Here is a 16,582-nt window from a genome sequence, read left to right as displayed (position 1 = left end):
TATATATATATATACACATATATATATATATAGCTAACACTAAGTTATGTAAAATAGTTGGTTCTTGGTAACTATATAAAGCTTAGCCACACTTGGACCATAAGAGGTAAATTATATTTTATTGACTAAGCATATTCATTTATTTACTAACGCAGATGGTAATTATCAGCCATTATACTAGGTTTTGGGAATTAAGATGTCCATCCATCGTGGAGCTTGTAAGACTGTGGTGTAAACAAATGTGTACTCATTTGACTATGCATAGAACGTCAGTAGTTCTATGGGAATACTAGAGGTAGGACAGCTAATTCCCCTGGGGAGAGAGGGGGGAAAATATTTTTCATGAGGATATTTTATTTGAACTGGGCCTTAGAAAGGTAAGGATTTGACCAGTATTAGGCAGAGGCAATAAGTAATCTGAGTATTATGTATACTCAGGTTTGAGTCCACAGTCAAGGAACTCAGACCTTGGTGCATGGAGTTGGGGTGTGGTGGTAAGAGATGGGGCGGAAAGAAAGGGAGTTCATGCAGATCTGTGAAGTTAGGCCCTTGAATACCATTAGTGTCCTCTGAGGCCGTATCACTGCTTTCTAAAGAAGCTTTAAGTTACAGTAGAAACACGAAGAATTTAGGAATCAGACAGAATTGTGATTTGAAATAGAGCTTATCTATAAACAAAGAATACAAGAGGTATGATGTAAGCACATAGTACTTGTGATAGTAGCTGACATTTGTTGAGTACTTTCAGTGTACTAAGACTTCTGTTCATTATAAAAGCATTTTAGGCTCAGTGCCTGTGGCTCAAGCAGTTAAGACGCCAGCTACGTATACCTGAGCTGGCAGGTTCGAATCTAGCACAGGCCCACCAAACAACAATGACGGCTGCAACCAAAAAATAGCCGGGCATTGTGGTGGGCGCCTGTAATCCCAGCTACTTGGGAGGTAGAGGCAGGAGACTCACTTGAGCCCAGGAGTTGGAGATTGCTATGAGCTGTGATGCCACAGCACTCTACCCAGGGCAACAGCTTGAGGCTCTGTCTCAAAAAAAAAAAATGCATTTTAATAGAATCTTCATTGAAAGTGGCTAGACTTTATGTAGCATCACTTACAAACTTGGTTGGTTATAATGAAATCCTTGTTAAATCTGAGACTTCTGAAAATCTGTTCTTTTAGAGGAAACATGGAGAAAGCCATTGACATGTTCAACAAAGCTATTAATTTGGCCAAATCGGAAATGGAGATGGCCCATCTGTATTCACTTTGTGATGCTGCCCATGCTCAGACAGAAGTTGCAAAGAAATACGGATTAAAACCACCAACATTATAAAACAGGAAGAAAGGAGACTGACCCTATTTTTAAAAGAAGTTTACCCCCTCTTCAGCTGAACCCTAAAGACACTGTCATGAACCATGTTGAATGGTGGAACTTGGTATTTCCGTTTGTGGTGTTGTCATTTGTTACATCTGTTTCATGTTTAGGTGTTGTGGGTGTGGCTGTTGAAGGACGTTTGCAGTCATGCAGCTTTTATTCCCTGTGCATCAAAAGCTTAGAACATATTAAAGGGATATTAAAATAAAGTTGCAAAGAGTACAAATGATAATTGGCCATGCAAATAAAAACTTTGATTTGTTGATTTGTTTTTTTTTAATGGGGAGGGTGGGGGGTTGATTATGTTCTGGATGATTTTGTCTTCATATATATATGTATGTATAATATGAGTATTTTACAGCATGTTTGTTTTTAAATTAACATAGTAAGTGCTGTAAAATAGATGTCTTTTGTATTCAATCTGTTTCAGTTGATTTTTTGAAGGAAACTACTTAAATGGGGATTAAAGTAAAATTGAGAGAGCCTTTAAACCATTGTCAGCATGCACAATGCCTCTGATTCTGCAGAACCTTAGAAACGTAGTGGTAACTGTTAATCCTCTTGGCCCCCTTCCACTCTAATGGATAATGGACATCATTCAAGTCCACAACAGCTGATTTTCATCCAGTAAATTATGCTGAAGTAAAATATTCTGATTGATATACCTACTGGAAGACTTGAGTATTGATGGGGGAGTAGACCCAGAAAAAGAGGTAAGATGAAACAGAAGTGTTTATAATTAATTGTCTATGACTATTTTCTGTAATAAGTACTGCTATTTAATAGTGTACTTTTTAAAGAGAGTATAGGCTTCTTGTATGTAAACTCCCCAAAAAGATTTGTTAATATGGGAGTATTTAATTAGCTTAAATTTTCTAATGAAGAAAATGTGGCAAAAGGTTCAAAAAGGATATAAATCTTAAATCCAGTGCAGCATTTCCTGATACAAGTTTAGTGCTTCAATTATGGCTACGTGTGCTTAAGGAATTTTGAGCCAGTAATTTCCAGGATGATGAAGACACGTAGAGTACTTTTTAGTGCTGAACTAACCTTGATCTCTAAGGACTAATTGCTCATGTCCAGGTCTTCACTAGGGATACTGACAACAGGTTTTTGTTTGGTTTTGTTAATTTTATCTTTATTCCACCACTTTACTTAGAAATAACTTTAAGACTTATTTCCAATTGTCACTTTTATAGACCATCATTGTGCTTACATGCTGGATTTTTCTGGTGGGGAAAGGGTAGTATTCTTAAGGGGTATCTTATTTTGAGATATTCAAAGATGGGGAGAATTTTAAGACTTAATATACTAAAAGAGGATACTCCTTTTTTAAAAAGTAAACTTTCAATTATACTTTTCTGGAAATGAAATAAAATTATAGTTTACATTGTTGTAGGTAAAAGAGTGCTTTATCCTGCTGAAACCAAAAAAAAATTCTCTATAAATGCTCTTTTTTAGAATCTAAATAACTCTCTTTCAAAGTAAATATTTGGAAAATATCAAGAAGGCCTCTAAAGGAGGCCTTAGTAGGAGCAGTTAACATAATTTGAGATACAGTAGAACCTCCATAATTGACCACCTCCTTAAGTTGACCTAATTTTCATATCGGATATGTACCACAGGAATGTATCAGTATAGTAGCCCTAGTTCCTTAGGTTGGCCACCTCTGTATGTTTACCAGCTTGTTACAGTCCCTTGGGTGGTCAACTTACAGAAGTCCTGCTGTAATTTGGATGATGGGAAGTTCGAGAGTTCAGCACTTTGTTCTTAAATTATGCACCAATTATGGTAACCCCTTAATATGGAAATGTTCTACATCTCTGACTGTCCTCTGACTTAAAAAACAGTTTTTATTTGCATGGCTGTACTCACATTAATATTGACCTATCTTCTACTCTTCTCCCTTCTTTCCCCTTGGGGTTGGGTAGGAAAAAACAAAGGAAACTGAAGCATGTGCCATTCAGTACTATCATTCCAAATTCTCACGGACTATGCCTGTTGTGAAAATATTTGAAACTGCACTGAAAGCTGCATCTGTCTGTATCTTTTCTTTTGTAAATGACCTCACATGTAAATTCACCAAATAAACATTACATTCAGGCTTTTCTATTTATTCTTTAAATAGAAAGATAGGCAGTTTATTCATTTATTATGGTATTGGGTAAATTCATAGTCACTCTCTTGTGGGCTCAGGGCTCAAACTAACTTTGAAAATAGGGACATACTGGACATGTTAATATACAAAGTAAGTTGGTTGGTGTGAATGGTAAAATTTCTCCCTAGTGGGATAAGGCCCCACAGAGAACTAGTAGACCTAGCCAACTTCATTCTTTTTTTTTAATTTTTTTATTAGATCATAATTGTGTACATTAATTCTATCATAGGATAGCTGACTTCATTCTTAATCTTACCCATACTTGCAGGGCAACCTGGGCCCTGTATGTAAGTTTATCTTCAAATTGGTTTCACCAATAAGTTTGAGCATGGTTCTCAACCACAGAAAGCATACTTGAAGTTATCGCTACCATACTTGATAATTGTCATCATGTAACTTCTATTTGTTCATTTAGAACCCTATAATGTCACAAATTTATTCATTTGCAACTGAGGCAATACCCTAATCTGTTAGCTCTCAGCTCCAAATAGCTAGGTCCAAGACAAGCAGTGCTTTTATGACTGTACATCCTGACGTATTTGAGCATAGGTAGGGCCTCTTCCCTGTGAAGGATTCACTTACACTAGCTAAACTCCAAGAGATAGGGATCCACAGCTGGATTGCAGTTTTCAAAGCAATTGAAAACAAACCCAAAATTATCACTGTGTAGATCGTTAGAAATCAGAGTACAGGAGAATCATATCAAAGTTAATCATATCTTTTTCATGGCCTTAGATTACAGTGTTCTTCCCCTCCAAGTGCAGAATCCAAGGTTCATTTTGATCAGATATCACTTTCTTACCACACACTGCCTATGAATGAAATGTTGTGTACTACTTATAGGAGATACTTCATTTTTTTTTATATTTTTTTGAGTGTACCTGAAGGCAAGATCACTTGATAGAACATTAAAAGGACATGAAGAGAATTCATTTAATGAAATAAAAACACAGTTTTAGCATCCATCTGACTTATCTGTCATAGAAATGCTGCATCAAGGTAAAGTTCCTCTGCCTCTACAGCATCAAGATAGCTAGGATGACTTGTCCACTCTTTGAAACTATTCCAAGCAGCTCTTTGGGGAAAATTCTTAGGGATTTCTTAGGGGAGTAAGAGGAAATCCGAAAGGGGAGGTCTCCTAGGCTCTGCGGATCCACATCAACCAGATCTCCCTTTCATCCTTTCAGATACGGGCTTTACTGCAAGATTTCCTGTTCTTTAGAAATGATTTCAACACTAAAATTACAACTTAGGTTATTAACATGAAATGTCAGATTTCCTTAAGTATTAACTTGACAGTGACTATCTCTGACCTTTCATTCACACTAATTGAGGAGTTTTATTTGTTTTTACTGTGAAAGTATCTCCTTGTTCTTTCAAATGCATGTTTTGGCTTGATTATCTTTCAAAAAGTTTTTAGAGCAATTTTTGTGAAACCATGGATAGGTCAGAAATTCATGTTATTTTCAAATTTGAGTTCCAGTGCAGCACAGACAGCTCGAAATATCAATGAAGGGTTTGGGAAGGCTATGGCTAAGGAACACATAGTCCATTGATAATTTGAGAAGGTCCCATTTAACCTTGAAAATGAGCCATGTGGGTGACTTAAAACCAAGGTGGATAGTTAATGAGCTGAAGGCTAAAGTGGAAGCAAATCCATCTCAAACTATATGAGAATTAGCAAGACTTAATGTCACTATTCCAATAAGACTGGAACATCTGAAACAAATCATCAAGGTAAAGGAGCTGTGTAGATGGGTTCTGCATAAATTAAATGGCAGAAGAGAAATCTTGACGCTTTCTTTGCTGTTACAATATAAATGCAAACCATTTCTACAACTTATTGTTACATGTTATGAAAAATGGATTCTTTTTGACAATTGCAAGCATTTGGCACAATGGTTAAAGATTAAGTGCCCAATCACAGTCAAAAAGCAAATATTCATCAAAAAAAGCTAACAGTGTCAGTTTGGTGGTCCAGCACTGGTATACACTACAGCTTCATGTCAATCACTGCAGATTCTAGTGCAGTCAAGTGGATGAAATGATGAGGAGGCTTATGATTAAGCAGCCAAGGCCGGTCAAAAGAAACTGGCCAATCCTCTTGCAAGACAGTGCCCGACCACATGTTGTACAAACAACGGTGCTTAAACTCTAGAATCTGGACATGTACACTGTTTTCCACCATATTCACCAGACCTTGCACCAAGTGATTATTACTTCTTTTAGGCTTTTGGGCCACTTGCAAGGAAAAATATAATTCAGTTCTGAACAAGCTGTGGAAAAAACATCTTTCACATTTTCATTGCCACTGGCTCTCCAAGCTTAACCTGTTTTGATGGTTTAGACATATAACATTTGTTGTACTGATGATTGAGATACAATAAACTGTGCTTTTGATTTCCAATTGGGTATTTCATATTAAGGACCTAAAACAAAGTTTAACAATTTGTCTGGGCCTCCAAGGATATGAACCAGTGGTTCCTTAAAGTGCACACTCTAAGATTACTTGAAAGTTCCTAATATCCTTTAAAAGAAATCTGTGAGGCTACTTTTTTGGCAATGCCCCAAACCTAGGAACAGCCTAACTGTCCACCAGCAGGTAAATGGATAAATTGTGTTATATCCATACAATGGAATACTACTCAGTTACAAAAAAGAGTGAATTACTGGTGCACACACATATGAATCTCCAAATAATTATAGTGAAAGAAGATACACTAGGAAAAAGCATATATGGCATGATGGCATGATTCCATTTTTATATAATCTAGAAAACATAAACTGATCTGTAGTGATAAAGCTTATCAGTGAATGATACGAGTAGCCAGAGGAATTATAAAAGCACAAGGAAACTTTTGGAGGGGTAAATACGTTTATTATCTTTATTACAATGGCTTGTGGCTATATATGTCAAATTTTAACAAACTATTGCTTAATTTTTAAAAAAATCAATATAATTGTGTAAATTATAAATTTAAAAATTAATTTTAAAAGTCTTAATTTATCCTTTCCACTTCTCTTCTTAGTCTACACTGCTGGTTTCCAGAGGTTAAATGACACTGATGCCTGCATTTCTTATAACTAATGGAATGTATGCTCAGGTACTTGTTTTGAATTTTTCTGTTTTATTTTCCAATAAGGTAAATATCTACCTAAAACCAGTGGTGTGCTCGAGCAGGATTGCACCAGCTCAGAAGAGCTGACTGTGCATGTCTGTTCCCAACTCAGTGTTCACAGGTATCAACTTGGTAGCCTGGACTCAGCCATGGTAAAGTATGCCACAAAAACCAGCAAAATCAGAGCTTTTTCTCAACTAAACAATTACCAGCCCACCATTACTTATAACAAAGATAAACAAAAACTCATTCACATCTTTAATTTTTATGGAGATAGAGTATAGCAGTATTGCTTAGGCTGGACTTCCAACTGCTGGGCTTTAGGCAATCCTGCCTCAGCCTCCCAAGTGGCTAAGACTATAGGTGTGTATACTATATGTATATTAACTCAGTCCTTAATTTTTAATTGTGCAAAAGAATTTTAAGACCAAAAAGTCTAGGAAATACTAGGCTCAGTGGTTCTTTACCTATGGAGCTAGAAAATATTACTAGGGAAAAAAGCAAAAGGAAAAAGATTTTCAAACACTTCACAAATTTTTTTGCAGAGATCGATACTAAGTTGACTTCACCAAATGCTACCACTGCCATTTCCCATAGGGCTCACTGCTGGCCCAGTCTTTGCCCCATGACCAGGAGGGTTTGGGGTTGAATGACTAGCTCCTTACATTTGAGCACAAAAGCTACTAGGAAGGAAGGGGCTGCTACCTCCTCTGACAAACACCAAATATCTACCACCTTATCTGACAGCTGCTCATGGACCAAAAATAGAAATTTAAGGTACTGCTTGGAAAATAGTACAAGACTAAATCCTCTAGATAATGGATTACAACTCCAGCAAATGAGATAAGAGGTCCAGGACACAAGTTAGGTGAACCAACCATCAGGAAACCAGGATCTCACACTTCTGCCAGCTGCTTTGAGGCAACTTAAATACAGAAGCTTCAGGGCGAGCCCCTTCTTCTGGCCTTAGTCTTGTCCCTACATCCTTTTTAACTAACATGATATAGAGAATGTCAGTGTGCTGAGATTCCCATCATCAAACAGCACCCTGGGAAGGAACAGACTAAAATTTAAAAAAAAAAAAGGATTTTCATTAAAAAATTAAACATCAGGTCATGATAAAATGTGATAAAGTGTATTTGTTCCTGAACTGGCAAGTCGATCATGTTGCAGAATCATATCATCCTATTTTGTGACATGTTGGAAATAACCTTTAGGGCTTTTTCGCCTCTACTGCATAGAGGTCTGATCGCTTTTGTCTAAAAATGGGAATTTGCTGGCGTATTTCAGCCAACTTCTTCAGGTCTGCAAAAACAGAAAAGTGCATTATTAATTATTTGTAACACCTCACTAACCAAAGAAACCTTTTCCCCCAGACTGTAAAAACCACCACAGTCCCAGCAAGTAATTTAGTAACACAGGCCTTGCTGAGATGTACAGACGACCTGGCAATGGCACTGGCGTCATTTCAAACCAAGCCAAGAAAACTCAAGCTGAACTACAGCCCCCAGGGCTTGGCCAGAGAAGCAGACCCTAGAATATCTGCAAGGAAAAATGAGGGGCATAAAGGAGCCTTTCCAAGTGACAGGGACTGTATAGCTATAGAATCTGGCCTCAGAACTAACAGGGACACCAAAGACCTAAAAACTGCCTGGGCAAAACTTACCTATGTCTGAATACACGATCATTTCTTCTGTGCCAGCTTTGGCTAGGACCTCCCCCCTGAAAAAAAGGCAAAGTAAAATAAATGGATTCACTGATTTTAGTGATATTCAAGATCCCTATGTTTTTTTCTCCCAACTCACAGGACAAAGGGGAAAGAATCTGAGATTTAAAATAAGATAGAGGTGTAAATTCCTCGCTTACTATTTAAGTAATTACATGACCTTGTAAAAAGTCATTTTGAGTATCTACCTTCTAATCTGTAAGTGGAAAGCTCTTGGAGGGCTTAGTGAGAAAACTGCAGTATGTTTTATAAGCTGCAAACTGCTAGGAAATGGTAGTTATCTGGTTATAAAGAACTGGGATTAGAGTTATCTGCAATCAACAGGAAGCTCCATTCCATGCCCTCAGAGTATATTTTTGTGAGACCCTTTATAAGGGCAGTAAAGATCTGCCCTTCATACCTGCTCGGCTGCTCGCCTATTTGAGGGTGGGAAGGCTGGACTGAGATCTCTGCCACTACCTGTGATCCCGGGATTTCCATGTTAATGGACTTCAGTTTCAGATTTGAGGGAAGATTTCAGCCTGTGGGGTCTTGGTAGAAGTGGCAGGAGCCCCTCCCCAACACAAGGGAACAGCAGAGCAGGGGGTTCAAACCCAGAGAGAAATAGAAGTTTCCAAACTAATCTGACTTAACAGGGTCCATGTACCAAATAGCCACAAATAGATTTTTGGCACAACTGCTATCATTAATCCCATGTTACTGAATCCTTTTCTGCTCTTTTTAAATCTTACCTATATGCTCTGCATTCAAAAATCTCTGTTAACCTCAGCAACCTACTCCAATGTTAATATAAGCAGATGGCTCCCAACCCTGCCGAAGAAGAAACACACCATATACAACTACTCTGTGTCAGAAGCAGCCTACTTGATCAGGAGAGCCACAGGATCACTGGAGCAAAGTTGCTCAAGAGGCAAAGGCCAGGACTCCAAGTACCAACCAGACTGTAGAACTTAAAGCAAGTTCAAGGAAACTTTCCAGCCAACTTAATCCTTCCAGTCCTCAAATGTCCCTTAAATGTCATGGTCAGGAGAACCACTAAGAATCTCTCACATGTCACATTTTCCAAGGCCTCCCCACCATACACACTGAGCTCTATGTCCTATAAAGTAAAGAGAACTGGGAACTCCACAGTGATAGTTAACTCTTCTTAGTCTTGTTTCTGGCATACTCATCCTGAAACTGTAGAGTACATGGAGTGTGTGTGTGTTCATGCAGAGTGGTGTGGAATAAGTCCAAGCTGTGAAGGCAAAATCAGGGATCTAAACCCCAGTTCTAGCCCCTCTATCTCTGTGAATGCAATTCTACCATCTATAAACTGAGCTTAAAAAGGATAGTCCCTAAGAATTCAAGCGATCATGGGTGTTGACAGTATGATGAAAACTACAAACGCAGATTGCAAGGTATGTGTGTCAGCATATGACAGTATGTGCCCCTGGGCAGACTAGTGTGCTAGTTTCACTGAATAATAAAATGCTTAACCCTTTCGCAAAGGATAGGGTCATCATTTCCCTTACTGAGCCCATCTGCTCTGCTCCTCTTCTCATCAAGCTGGGAGCAAAGTCCTCTCCCTGTTAACTCATTCTTGCCCTAGGAATAGCAAACCAGCCTAAATTTTAACCAAAAGCAACAGTATGGTTTTACTAAAACCATTTGTCTGTCATGGCTGCCTTGTTTTCCCATGTGAACCAAGTCTGACTGACAATGAAGGTCACCTAGAAACTCAGAAGAGGGCAAGGCCATAGACTTGATGAAGAACAGGATAATTTCTTTCTCATATAGTTTTCAAGTGGAAGCTTCTCTTACAGAGAGAGGGAGAAATCTGGCAGGACATATCCAGAAATGGGAGTGAGGTGGGTGCTTGGCTGCTCAGGAACCAGACCACCCACCAGTCCATGTGGTCTCTCAAGCTCCTGTCCACTAAGTTTCACTCACCAAGGGTTCACAACCGTGCTGTGTCCCCAGGCAACATAGGAGGCTTTGTCATCCCGGGCAGGAGAGGCCGTGGCCACATAAACTTGATTATCAACAGCTCTGTAGTCAATGAAGGAAAAAGAGATAAATCATATACTATAGATCTGTGATATTTTTCTTTTTCTTTTTTTTTTTTTTTTTGAGACAGAGCCTCAAGCTGTCCCCCTGGGTAGAGTGCCATGGCATCACAGCTCACAGCAACCTCCAACTCCTGGGCTCAAGCGAGTCTCCTGCCTCAGCCTCCCAAGTAGCTGGGACCACAGGCGCCCGCCACAATGCCCGGCTATTTTTTTGGTTACAGCCATCATAGTTGTTTGGCGGGCCGGGCTGGATTCGAACCCACCACCTTAGGTATATGTGGCAGGCACCTCAGCCACTTGAGCCACAGGCGCCAAGCCCTGTGATACTTTTCTATCCCGGGGGGACAACACTTTTAAAAAATAAGATAGTACAGGCTGGCTCAGATGTAGAAGGAAGCCAAAGCCATGGAACCTTCTCTTCAAAAAGTTATCTTACTGCAGAAGCCAGTGGTTCTCATCTACAGGTGACTCTGTCCACCAGATTTGCCAGTGTCTGCCACAACTCAGGGCTGCTGCTAACCACCCTGCAATGCACAGGAGAGCCTTCCACGGTGAAGTGGTACCTCAAAATGTCAGCAGTGCTGCTGTTGAGAAGCCTTGGCATAAGCAATCTGTAGTAGAGGAAAAAACCACTTCTCTGGTTACAGCAGGTCAAGGTGGCAGAGAGAACAGAGTAGCCTTGTCAGTGTAATGTGCCTCGAAGGGCTGTGTGGTGCTGTGGCTTCTGAGAAGGTAGATTTGTCCTTTCTTGATGGATACCAAGGTATCTTGGGCCAGAGGCAGAATTCCCCATTGGGAAGCCTGGTACTTTCACTAAACTGGAAGTAGTTTTGTTTTGTTTTTTTTTTTTTAAAGACAGAGTCTCATTGTGCCACCCTCGGTAGAGTGCTGTGACATCACAGCTCACAGTAACCTCAAACTCTCCAGCTTAAGTGATTCTCTTGCCTCAGCCTCCCAAGTAGCTGGGACTACAGGTGCCCACCACAACACCTAGCTACTTTTTTGTTGCAGTTGTCATTGTTTAGCAGGCCCAGGCTGGGTTCGAGGTATATGTGACTGACGCCATAACCACTGCACTATGGGTGCTGAGCCTAAACTGGAAATCTTTACACAAAGAAAAACAGAGACACTTGAATATCATTTGGTTCCTTTCTTACCGGCCTCGCTGAAGCAACTCCCAGTGGGCTGGTCCAGTGGTCAGATTGAAAGCTCCAGGATATACCAATAGCTGGCAGCCTTGGGAGAGACAAGCCGAACAGCAGTGGATGAAGGTGGACACCCATCCACACTAGTCTCTCTCGTTCCTTAGCCAGCAGAGACCAAACTCAAACCTTCCCAGGCATAGAAAGATGTCAGCCAAGTCAGACAATGCTAGCACCATTAGACATGGCTCAGAATTTAGAGACACAAGAAAAGTGGCACTGATGACCAAAATCACAACACGACTTCACTTGACAAAAGCAGACAACTGTCATTCAAATTTCTCTCTGCACTATATGTCAGCGCCGCATGACCAATCATGTTTTCATTACTTTCATCTGAAATTAGGGGCAGAGTAGTTGTCTTGATACTGACAACGCTATACAGCAATCGTTCACCCCAGAGCCCATGAACCTGCACCTGGTGGTGGGCCGGCAATCAAACCAATTTCATCCACTTTACTTTAAGCAGCATTCGAATCAGAAGTGGTTTCAAGCAGTCTAGGAAGGATATTAGTATGTGTGATGCAAATCAATATCAAGCTTAAATAAGGGCCTTTATCCTTAATCCTCATACTATTCCTATGATTAAAGTGAGAACCACACTGTTCTAGAGGATGATTTAAGCAAAGTACTGTGCCAATTAAGAGGGAGAGTTAGAACCAGAACCCACATTTTTTGGTGTCATGCTGCTCCCAGATACTAACACACTTCTTGTCTGGACCAAAATATGACTGACTACACTGCTACCGTACCCCATGTCTAAGACTACTGAGCGGTGAAATCCCTGACAATATAAAGCATTTCTTCATTTCTATTGGTCTCCAAGTGATTCTTTTCAAACATAGTAATGAGTAAGACTCAAGAAAAAGCAGGCATTGAGAAGCACAGCTCCTCCCTCAGCTACATGGAACACTAAGCTACAAACTCCAAAAACCCAACCATCCACACACAGACACATGGGGGCTGAAGGGCTGACAATGCAGAGATTAAGACTTCTCTCTGGGCTTTCTGACTCCCCCATCTCCCCCACACAGACCAGGCCCCAAGGTCCTACATAACACAACTGTTGTGCTACCTCACCTTTCTGTGTGTAGATCTGTGCAAGCTCTGCAAACCGGATGTCGTAGCAGATGCCCAGACCCACTCTGCAGTAAGCTGTTTCCAAACACAAAATATACAAATGAAAAGTCAGCATCCTACAGCAGGGAGTGGCAGGAAACAGTATCCATGACACATTGAGCATGAAACGCTGCCAGGGATAAATTAACACAGGACCTGAGGTAGAGACAAGTTATAAGCTTATTCTTACTTAATTTCTCGTCATTTGTGTCAGCAGAGATGAGACATTCATTCCAATTAAATGCTTACTATCTAGGTGTTCTTAGATAGGTGGTAGGTGTTCCATCATGGCCTCGTAAGTATACTCTGGAAACCATGTAGGAGGCCATTGTCAAATGAAAGAGCAAAGTCATGTCAAATCCTTAGTTCTCAATTAAGCCTGAACTTCCCAGATCGCTGATCACTGTCCTTCTTACTTCTGGTCTTTCAGTCAGGTTATGTGAAACAAGTAGTGAGAGAAAGAAAGAAAGGAAGAGGAGGAAAGAAGGGAAGGAAAAAAGAAAGGGAGAGAAGAGAAGGAGGGTGAAAAAGTAGAGAGGGAGAGAAAGAAGGAAGACAGGGAGAGAGAAGGAAGAGAAGAAAAGGAAAAGAAGGAAGGAAGGAAGGAAGGAAGGAAGGAAGACCTGATCATCTACTGAGATTGCTTAGAGCAGCCAACTGAATCTGGTACGTACGAGTATCAAATGTGGAGAAACTATCACCCGGACTCAATGTTTTAGATTCTTGAAATGTAATTTTCCCAGGAACATCAATGTCGAACAGATGGATCTGCATCACAAATAATTGACATGGTTACCTCTTTTCCAGCAGAGTTAATGACATTACCAACAGTTATCTTCCTATGGGCAGATAGATACAGGAGGTGCTCCATGATCAACTATACACACAGCATCCCCCAACCTGCTCATAATCCACCCCATAAGCTGGCTGACATCTTATTAAAATGAATTCTACTGTAGGAAACTGGAAAAATGATGCTGTAGTTTTTATAACTCTTGTATCTATGTGGTATGCAAATCAATATCCAGGTTTCTTACGGAGAATAATTTATGTGTTGCTTTCTTACTCAGTATAAATGCCAATTGAAGACTCAGAATCAAAACTGATGAACTGGAAGATGTGAAGAATGGGTGGGCATTTAAAATAGGTAAAAATTTTGTGAATTAAATTCAGCAATTAAAGAATAATGCATCACTTCTGAATTGGATTTATTCAAGGAAAGCAAATGTTGTTTAACATTACAAAATCAATCCATGAAATTCACTAAACTAACAAAATAAAGAATAAAAGTCACATAATCATATGACTATGCCTCAACAGACACAGAATGACCATCTGGTAAACTTCTACAGCCATTTCTGATTTAGAAAACAAAACAGAAAAACTCTCCTAAGAAGGGAACTTTTATTTATTTATTTATTTTTTTTTGAGACAGAGCCTCAGGCTGTCACCCTGGGTAGAGTGCCATGGCTTCACTGCTCACAGCAACCTCCAACTCCTGGGCTCAAGCGAGTTTCCTGCCTCAGCCTCCCAAGTAGCTAGGACCACAGGCACCCGCCACACACCCGGCTATTTTTTGGTTGCAGCCATTATTGTTGTTTGGCGGGTTCAAGCTGGATTCGAACCTTCCACCTTAGGTGTATGCGGCTGGCGCCTTAGCCGCTTGAGCCACAGGCGCCGAGCCAAGAAGGGAACTTTTAAATTGGATACAGATTTTATCTGTACAAAACCTGAACAAACATCATACTTAATGGTTTAATACTGAAAACCTTTCCTCTGAGACTGGGAACACAAAAGATACCTGCTATTTAGCGTTGTGTCAGTAATCCTGAACAAAGCACAAGGAAAAGAAGGGAGCAAAAAAGGACAATGAGTCGAAAGAAAAACAGAGATTTGTCATTATTCTGAGACGGTGTGACTGTGTACATAGAAACTAAAAAAAAAATCTACAGATAAAAGATTAGAATTAATGAGTGAGTTTAGCAAGGTCATACATAGGTCATTTCAAAAATGTGTTTTACTTCTGTATGTAAGCAAGAAATGGAAAATAAAAGAACAAAAAAACACCAATGAGGAATAAATCCAACAAATGCTAAGACTATATCCAAAAAACTATAAAAATAAATTGAGAGAAATTAAAGAAAGCCTAATAAATGTCAGCATATAGAGTACAACCATGGACTGGAGAACTCAATACTGAAAGATGCACTGCCAAGAGCAGGTTAACAGGCCAGTGCTGGCTGTTCTTCCTGCCCTGCCAGAGTAGCTCCTATCAGACCTGCTCTCATGTTAAACTATGAACTCAGGACCAAATAAAAGACAAGGCACAACTACTTGTCTTACAGCATGGAAGGACCCAAAACAGGCAACACCTGAGGGAAGGCAATACATGCAAGAAGGGAATAGCACTGGGTAAGTTTCCCATTTGCTTACAGCTGTGAAGAAAGGCCCCAGGTACTGTTAATGGTGGTGAAAACTACACAAAATCACAGTGGCTTGAAGAACTACAGCAGCCAGTTTCAAAGCAGCTGGAAAGTGAAAGAAGGGGGAAATCTTAAAAAGGAGCAGCTGAAGAGGGAGAGACCTAAATTCCACATAAAAATTCTGTCCAACTTTGGCTGACCACTGAATTACACCAAGCAGCCTAGCTAAGACTAAACAACTTCACACAGAACAGAGCAGCTGAAGTTGCTGCCTACCTTGCAGAGGAGATAAAAGAGTTTGGCATATGAGTACAGTCAAGTTAACTACCTGTTACAACAAAAATATTCAGCACTTTCTGGAGGAATAGAGTAGAATTTAAAATCCCTATAACATCTAATCCAATATACAGTCCCAAATTATTAGATACACAAACAGAAATGTGACACAAGCTCCAAAGAAAAGGCAATCAAATGGATGCAAACCCTGATATAGCTCAGATGTGACGAACTACTAAAGACTTTAAAGCTACCATTGAAACTAAGCTGAATAAGAAATATGTAAGGAAAAATACGTTCTTAGTTGGGCACAGTGGCTCACATCTATAATCCTAGCACTCTGGGAGGCCAAGGCGGGTTGAGTGCTTGAGCTCAGGAGTTTGATACCAGCTTCAGCAAGAGTGAGATCCCATCTCTACTAACAACAGAAAAAATTAGCTGGGCATAGTGACAGCTGCATAGTGGCAGCTATTTAAGAGGCTGAAGCAAGAGGATTACTAGAGCCCAGGAAATTGCTGTTGCTGTGAGCTATGACATCGTGGCACTCTACTCAGGGCAATAGAGACTCTGTCTCAAACTATGTTCTTAATGAATAAACAAATATAAAATATCACAGAGAAAGAAAAACTATACTAAAGAACCACAAGGATATTTTAGAAATGAAAAATTCAATATGTAAATGTTTTAAAAATTTCAGTGGATGAGCTTATAGGAAATTGGAGATGACAGAAGAGTCAATGAACATGAGCAATCAACAGAAATTGTCCAATCTGTAGAACAGCAGAAAAATATTAGAAAAACAAAAACAAAAAAACAGTGCTTGATGACCTTGGAACAGTATCAAAAAATAAAGTATACACGTACTGGAGTTCCACAATAGGACTATGTTAAGACAACAGGATTATGTTAATAAAATAACATACAAAAATTTCCTAAATCTAACAAAAGATTTAAATTTATAGACTCAAGAAGTACCATGCAGGACAAACACAAAGAAAACCACATCTAGGAACATCAGAGTCAAAATACTAAACTAAAGATTACAAAAACATCTTGAAAGGAGAAAGAGAAAAATAAATTATATCCAAAGGCACAACACAAATTACTACCGACTTCTCATCAGGAAAAAAAAAAAAAAA

General features: G+C 39.5%; 2 protein-coding genes across 2 annotated transcripts in view; one reads left to right on the top strand and one right to left on the bottom strand.

Annotated features, from left to right (window-relative positions):
• TOMM70 (translocase of outer mitochondrial membrane 70) overlaps positions 1-3,471 on the top strand; it is a 38,175-nt gene extending 34,704 nt beyond the window's left edge. The window contains exon 12 of the mRNA XM_003783956.3: positions 1,174-3,471. Within this exon, the coding sequence (XP_003784004.1) occupies positions 1,174-1,327 (154 nt within the window). The 3' untranslated portion in view covers positions 1,328-3,471. The remainder of the gene's footprint in view (positions 1-1,173) is intronic.
• Positions 3,472-6,494: 3,023 nt separating this feature from the next.
• Positions 6,495-16,582, bottom strand: part of NIT2 (nitrilase family member 2) — a 17,914-nt gene continuing 7,826 nt past the window's right edge. Inside the window, exons 5-10 of the mRNA XM_003783955.3 lie at positions 13,419-13,512; positions 12,706-12,780; positions 11,581-11,659; positions 10,305-10,403; positions 8,313-8,368; positions 6,495-7,951 (exon numbers count right to left, since the gene is read on the bottom strand). Of these exons, the coding sequence (XP_003784003.2) occupies positions 7,860-7,951; positions 8,313-8,368; positions 10,305-10,403; positions 11,581-11,659; positions 12,706-12,780; positions 13,419-13,512 (495 nt within the window). The 3' untranslated portion in view covers positions 6,495-7,859. The remainder of the gene's footprint in view (positions 7,952-8,312; positions 8,369-10,304; positions 10,404-11,580; positions 11,660-12,705; positions 12,781-13,418; positions 13,513-16,582) is intronic.

This window comes from Otolemur garnettii, unplaced genomic scaffold (assembly GCF_000181295.1).
Source record: "Otolemur garnettii isolate 467f Iridium unplaced genomic scaffold, OtoGar3 scaffold00009, whole genome shotgun sequence".
Taxonomy (NCBI): Eukaryota; Metazoa; Chordata; class Mammalia; order Primates; family Galagidae; genus Otolemur; species Otolemur garnettii.
This window is presented reverse-complemented; position numbering and strand designations above follow the sequence as displayed.